This window comes from Stegastes partitus, unplaced genomic scaffold, assembly GCF_000690725.1.
Source record: "Stegastes partitus isolate 25-593 unplaced genomic scaffold, Stegastes_partitus-1.0.2 Scaffold77, whole genome shotgun sequence".
Taxonomy (NCBI): Eukaryota; Metazoa; Chordata; class Actinopteri; family Pomacentridae; genus Stegastes; species Stegastes partitus.
The window spans coordinates 107,987-114,612 of record NW_007577808.1 but is presented as its reverse complement, the minus strand read 5'-3'; the positions used below and the strand labels follow the sequence as shown (position 1 = coordinate 114,612).

The window sequence follows — 6,626 nt, the reverse complement described above, 5'->3', positions numbered from 1 at the left end:
TAATATTGTATGATTAAATAATAAATATTAAATAATAATAATAATGAAATGAAAAAACAAGTATTTTTCATTTCATTATTATTTTGTTATTTGTTTTTTAATATATATATTTTAAAAATCTATACAGTTTTATTTTCTTTATATTTTTTATTTTTTCTTAGTTTAAAAAAAATGCATATAAAGAAAAGCACTGGGGTCTTAAGAGGTTAAATAACGCAGCTAAAACTACTACAGTCCCAAACAGCATTGGTATGAAAAATCCTACCCTTGTAAAGGTTGTAGTATTCATTTTCTGAGGGGCATTAATTTAATTTTATGGTTCTTTTCGAGGCTCTGGCTTGTGGTGTTATTTAGATGGTGCATCACACTCAGATCCGTCCAATATTTGGTATACACACATTTAAATTAATGGATAAACAATGAAGCATTTAATCTGAACTCAGGAACACAGGCCACACACGGAGCATATCAGTCCATTTACCTGGCAAATAAACTGCACATATTACCACTTTATTTACAAACCCTGATCGTGTTGTTCTCAGTGTAACTCCACCAGATATCTCTTCCATAAAGTTGTTTCAGATTATTGTTTGACACTCACATCTTTGTAAGCTCCTGTTTATGTTCTTCTATCAGTGGATGCTGTGTGGCCTGCAGCACCCAAACACTACTGATCTTAGTGCTACAGAGAGCATGTCATTGACAGAGCTGTTCTCATGAGCCCCCCTCTGTGAATGAAGCCTGTCGCTGGCTGCCAGTTGTTATTTTGTGGAGAGACGGAAGTAAATCAAGTGGGAGGGGACCGAAGGCCATCACAGCTCCTACTACGCCTGTCACGGTAAGATGTTTGTGCAGCTTTTCTCTCTGAATTCTCAGCGTGGCGAGTTTAAATTTAACTCCAGAAGGTACGCTAATTCGTTGGGTAAGGTCTGAATTAGGCTGATAGATTAAGAGCTTAACTATCCCGGCAAAGGCTTCCTTAAGCCCCTACTTAGAAGGTCATGTCTCAGCTTTGCTAGCTGGAGAAGTGGCCAGGCGCTAGCTGACACTGACAGACACTCTGCAGCAGGCGGCTAGCCTTTAGCATCAGTTTCATTCATCCACCCTAACTACTGCAAACATGCAGGAATGGGCCAATCAATTATGCGTGAGTAACGGATCGAGCAGCGTCGATAACCGCAAGACTATCTTCACTAATTTACACAACTTAACGTTAGCGTTAATTACATTTTTCAGGGTGCTTCTTCTGTACACACTCGAGCCTGCTATGCTAACGTCATTGTAGCTTGATGCTAGCTAGCTAGCGAGCCTTTCCTCTACTTTGCGGCTAAAGTTAGCTGTATAAGTTAAAGTCAACTCGTGTTACATACAAATTCTGTTAGTGTACAAACCGTTTAACAGTACACCATAAGTTGTGAGTCAGTTTGGCAGAGCAGTAGCGTAATTTACCGTACAAACGCACCGTAGCCAGCGGTGTCGTCCTGCTAGCTCTGTCGTCAGCGTTAACGCGTCGTATTTAGTTCACTTGCGGCTAGTTAGCAACCTGTCGGGTGTCGACAGCTACATGAAACTCAGTAAATAAACAAATAAGCGCTGTCACTAGTTTGTCAACGCGGTTTATTGTCTTTAATAGCAAGTTAGCATTATTAAATGACAGGCCTCATCCATGAATACAGACTTGGTGTTAAACAACTGTAAACATGTAGCGGAGCATCACTGGATCTGCAAGTTTTATTGCAAACAGACGCTGTTTGAAACACAGTTAATCGTTTGTATTTAGTTAAATCCAGACTAATAAATCAAGTTTTGATTAATAACATTATCCATTAAACACTGTTTGTTTTATGTACCAGCATGGAGTTTTATAGAATAAACTGACAAAAGGCCTCCAAGCAGCACCATCTGATTGAATTGAATTTCTGTCGGATTCTTTAAAGCTTTATGGATTTGTCATTAGTTTTGATTGAGGTGTTTCAATCAGAGCAGGTAAATTCCAACCACTACAACAATGTCTGTGTGTATACATAGCATTGTAACCAGGACATATACAGGGTAAAGCACATTTATTGCAGTAATAATTCAGATTTAGAGACACTATAATGTGTGTAACTTTTTAATGAATGTGAATCTTCAGTCCATGAGCCAAAACAGTGGCAATATTTTGAGTACATTTTGATCCACGTTTGATCCATGTAAAGCTGAGGCATCATCCCTCTACCTTGAACACTGTTGCTCCAGTTTATAGAAAAAACAAGTGGTTTTGTTGTCCACATCGGCAGCCATCTTTTCCAGAGGGTCAAGCGGAAATCAGGACTGAGGAAGAGGAAATGCACATCAAAACATTCAAAGCTGACTTAAGGAGAGCTTTCTGGCCTCATACATGCTGACCAAGAAGAATCATTTTGAAAGAGGAGATATTTGTGCAAAATCCATTGTTTTCTTTTCCACAGCATCTTTGCCAATTTGTTCAGGAGAAGACAGGAATTCCTTTTATTTCCCTGTGCTTGCACTTCTAGTGTTTCCTGTTGCTCTTGTGATGCTCCCAAGTTTCCACTCAGGAAAAGATTTTTACAATCGTCGTTCTCATCCTCTTTTGTCTTTTGCAGGAGAATCGACAGTTTGGATCCAAGATGACGGACTCCAAGTATTTCACCACTACCAAGAAAGGTCTGATATTTTACTATTCGTTAGTACGTGTGGTACAAGGTTAAAATGTAAGAATCCACAATGAGAGGTTACAGTTATCAGCTTGTATTCAGTCTTGGTAGTACCCGTGCATTGTTGCGCTTTTTGGATTCTGTCGCATAGTGAGCCAGGTGTTGCTGTATTATTATCTCCATCAACTGAAACCTGAACTTTTAAAAGTTTGTTAACACAGTAACTAACTTATCTGTTTATTGATTCTATTGAAAAATGAAAGTGGAACATTCCCTGATGCTTTACTAGTTTGTTAGCAATTAGTCAGTGGTTATTTAGTGAAAGATCCGAGAAGCCAAGACCAGCAACTCTGGTTATTGTAAATCAAACTAGACGTACTGAGAATGAGCTCTCAGAGATGTGCTGTATTTGTGCCTTCTATTGTATTTGGATGATGCCTCTCACACATGTCGGAAGCGTTGTTCTGGGAAAGCCCTGTATGTTCCCACATACAGGGCTTAGAAAGTGCAAACACACGATTATGAGTGATAGCGCACAGACTTTGTTTGTTTGTTTAGGATAACTTGAGACATCACAGCATGTTTCTGTCAGTATCTACTTTTTCCTGTGTGTCTGCCTGATAGTGCTGTTTACAGTCTGTTGCTAACATCTTGAAGGAGATTGGGAGTGATTTACCTTGGCTGGGAAACTCTAAGCGGGTGGATTTAAATTTAAGTCTGAAATTGACTGTCTACTTGCAGTGTGTGTAATCTAAATTGTGTAGATTGGTGCCTAAGTAATACCACATTGATATGTAAACTACATGTATAATCTTTATGTAGACAGCTGGGTAAACAAACACACAACAAAGTCTTTTGTTATCCATCTAGAAAGATTCTTGTGATGGCATACCTTAACAGCATCTACGCTTCCATTTTATTCAATAAAAATAAATGTCAGCAATTCCTGAGATATGATTTATTTCTCAGATAATACTCGGCTTTATAGACACACATATATAAAGTTTCATTTTCGGTGTTTGCCTGCTGTCTTTGCCACCTGTTGGATGGTGTGGCTTAGATTGGTTTGTGATATTAATAGCAATATTTTTCTGACAGTGATATATGATCACGGTATTACAATACAAAGCTATGCTCTCATATCGCCGTGTTCTTCTGTCATGTGCCGTATCTGACAGAGCTCAAACACAAAGTAAACAAGGACTGTGGTACCAACTGTTATTGTGCTGTTGTCGAAAAAAATCCCTCATACGGTGCAGTGCAGCACTTTCTCCTAGAATCCAAACCCTCACTACCCAGACTACCAGTCCTGCCTTTCTACTCATTCTGTATTCATGAGGGTTTCTGATAGAATACTGTACATCGTCTCTGTCAGTGTATCCACTGTCCAGTTTGCCCATTGTTAATGTGGACACTGCTGCACAGCACCGCGTTCGTCTTTCCTATATTGCCAAATGGATTGCAAGATGAGTGATTCCCTCTTTTCTCTTATGTGTCCAGGGGAGATCTTTGAGCTCAAAGCAGAGCTAAACAGTGATAAGAAAGAGAAGAAGAAGGAGGCTGTAAAGAAGGTCATCGCATCTATGACAGTGGGAAAGGATGTCAGGTGAGCCAATGGAAAAAAATTCACAAACATCCACAGTAGAATTATATGTCCGTCGTCTTCCTTTTGGAGTCAGAAGTCGCATAACATCCTGTCTCTCCTTCAGCGCGCTGTTTCCAGATGTTGTGAACTGCATGCAGACGGACAATCTGGAACTGAAAAAGCTGGTCTATCTCTACCTGATGAACTACGCCAAGAGTCAGCCAGACATGGCTATTATGGCTGTGAACACCTTTGTGAAGGTACGCTCAGTCTGTCGTGAATGTGTAGAAGCTGTGTGAAATTGTCAGTTTGCGTTCTATTCAAGTGAAGCAGTATATGTGGAGTTAGAGCTTGTTTGGTAAAACGCTTATCAGCACAGAGAAGTGTGTGTGCGGTCCTTGAGTCTCCTACCAACTTAGAGTTCTAAAAAGATTTTACAAAAAAAGATCTTGATAGAAAAATCTATAAAATGATATGTAGAATAAATTGAACCATTAGGACCGACTCTTGTTCCTCATTCTATAAACAGGGATCTATAAACATTTTGTGTGATTGGGAGGATAAATATTGTCGTCTGTAATTTAAACCTACTCACGCATACAGCTTTAAGCAACACTCATCACAGCTGTGTGATGTCCCCTGCCAATGTTTTCCCTCTTGTTTCTCTGACGTCAGTGAGATACTTACCAAACCTCAAGGTATCAGTTTAGGGTAAATACAGCCATCTGTAGTTTGTGAAGATGCATGTTGCTTTCTTCCCTTTTGTTGTACCTCAGCAGCAGTAACCCTGTAATATATGTCATTTCAGCCTTTACCACATGCTGATGCAAAGAAATGTCAGATAAAAATTCCTCTGATAACATAGTATGATGTTAAAGTAAATCATAACCAATAATGCTTCTAACCCTTGGTAATGACCCCTCCAGGACTGTGAAGACCCCAACCCTCTCATCCGGGCCCTTGCTGTTCGTACCATGGGCTGCATTCGTGTGGACAAGATCACTGAGTACCTGTGTGAACCACTGAGAAAATGTCTGAAGGATGAAGACCCGTACGTGAGGAAAACGGCTGCTGTGTGCGTAGCAAAGCTCCATGACATCAACGCCCAGCTGGTGGAGGACCAAGGCTTCCTGGACACCCTTAAAGATCTCATCTCTGACTCCAACCCCATGGTACGACTCCTTCAACCTGCAGCCTGCTAGCTGGCTATTGAACCAGCCAGATTTCTTACTTTGGGTGACACAGCTGGTGATAAACCTTAACTCCTTAGTACAGTGACCTCTATTTTGTGTTTTAATATAGCTGCTGTCCTCATTGTTTTTTGCTGTTCTCATTATCTCTACTCTTGTCTTCATCTTCAGGTTGTAGCAAATGCAGTGGCAGCACTGTCTGAGATAGCAGAGTCTCATCCCAACAGTAACCTCCTGGACCTGAACCCTCAGACTATAAACAAGTTGCTGACAGCTCTTAATGAGTGCACAGAGTGGGGACAAATATTCATTCTTGACTGTCTGGCCAATTACACACCTCGTGATGACCGCGAGTCCCAAAGGTAAGAGAGAGCCCTCCTGCATTTTTGTCCTCCTGCATGTCACATATTTCCCATAGTTCTGTTTTTAATTTTCTGCGTCTTCTCTCCCAATGTCATCGACATCTGCCAGCATCTGTGAGCGTGTGACCCCACGGCTCTCCCATGCCAACTCTGCTGTGGTGTTGTCAGCGGTTAAAGTCTTAATGAAGTTCATGGAAATGCTGCCCAAAGACCTGGACTATTATGGCACCCTGCTGAAGAAGCTCGCCCCTCCACTGGTCACCCTCCTCTCTGCTGAGCCCGAGTTGCAATATGTGGCACTTAGAAACATCAACCTCATCGTCCAGAGACGGTAAGTCTGGAGAGAGGGTCGCTTTGCTGCTTTTGAAAAAGCAGGCCGGAGTAAATGTTGCTTTTAATGTGCCATATTTCACTGGAATTGCTTTCACTTTGTATAAAGGACATGTTCAATGTGCCTTTCAGCCCAGAGATCCTGAAACACGAAATGAAGGTTTTCTTTGTGAAGTACAACGACCCAATCTATGTCAAACTGGAGAAGCTGGACATCATGATTCGTCTTGCATCTCAAGCCAACATTGCCCAGGTAACACACCCACGTCTGGAATACACAGTTATCTTTGGATGCTTTTAAGGAAGCAAAGCTATTGTTAACCAGGATGTGTGTCCTGCTGTAGGTGCTGGCTGAGCTGAAGGAATATGCCACTGAGGTGGACGTGGACTTTGTGCGTAAAGCGGTCAGAGCCATCGGCCGCTGTGCCATCAAAGTGGAGGTGAGTGGAGATGATGCAATACGGTCATCAGACGCTTTGTTGTTCAAATATTTGTGCTACTC

The 6,626-nt window shown here is 41.2% G+C and overlaps 1 protein-coding gene across 2 annotated transcripts in view; it reads left to right on the top strand.

The window, feature by feature from the left end:
- Window positions 1-768: 768 nt before the first annotated feature.
- The window catches only part of ap1b1 (adaptor related protein complex 1 subunit beta 1), a 28,888-nt gene continuing 23,030 nt past the window's right edge, over window positions 769-6,626 (top strand). For both annotated transcript variants that reach the window (XM_008276552.1, XM_008276553.1), the window contains exons 1-9: window positions 769-838; window positions 2,607-2,667; window positions 4,158-4,263; window positions 4,367-4,502; window positions 5,169-5,414; window positions 5,604-5,794; window positions 5,904-6,125; window positions 6,257-6,377; window positions 6,469-6,564. In XM_008276552.1, the coding sequence (XP_008274774.1) occupies window positions 2,631-2,667; window positions 4,158-4,263; window positions 4,367-4,502; window positions 5,169-5,414; window positions 5,604-5,794; window positions 5,904-6,125; window positions 6,257-6,377; window positions 6,469-6,564 (1,155 nt within the window). In that variant the 5' untranslated portion in view covers window positions 769-838; window positions 2,607-2,630. The remainder of the gene's footprint in view (window positions 839-2,606; window positions 2,668-4,157; window positions 4,264-4,366; window positions 4,503-5,168; window positions 5,415-5,603; window positions 5,795-5,903; window positions 6,126-6,256; window positions 6,378-6,468; window positions 6,565-6,626) is intronic.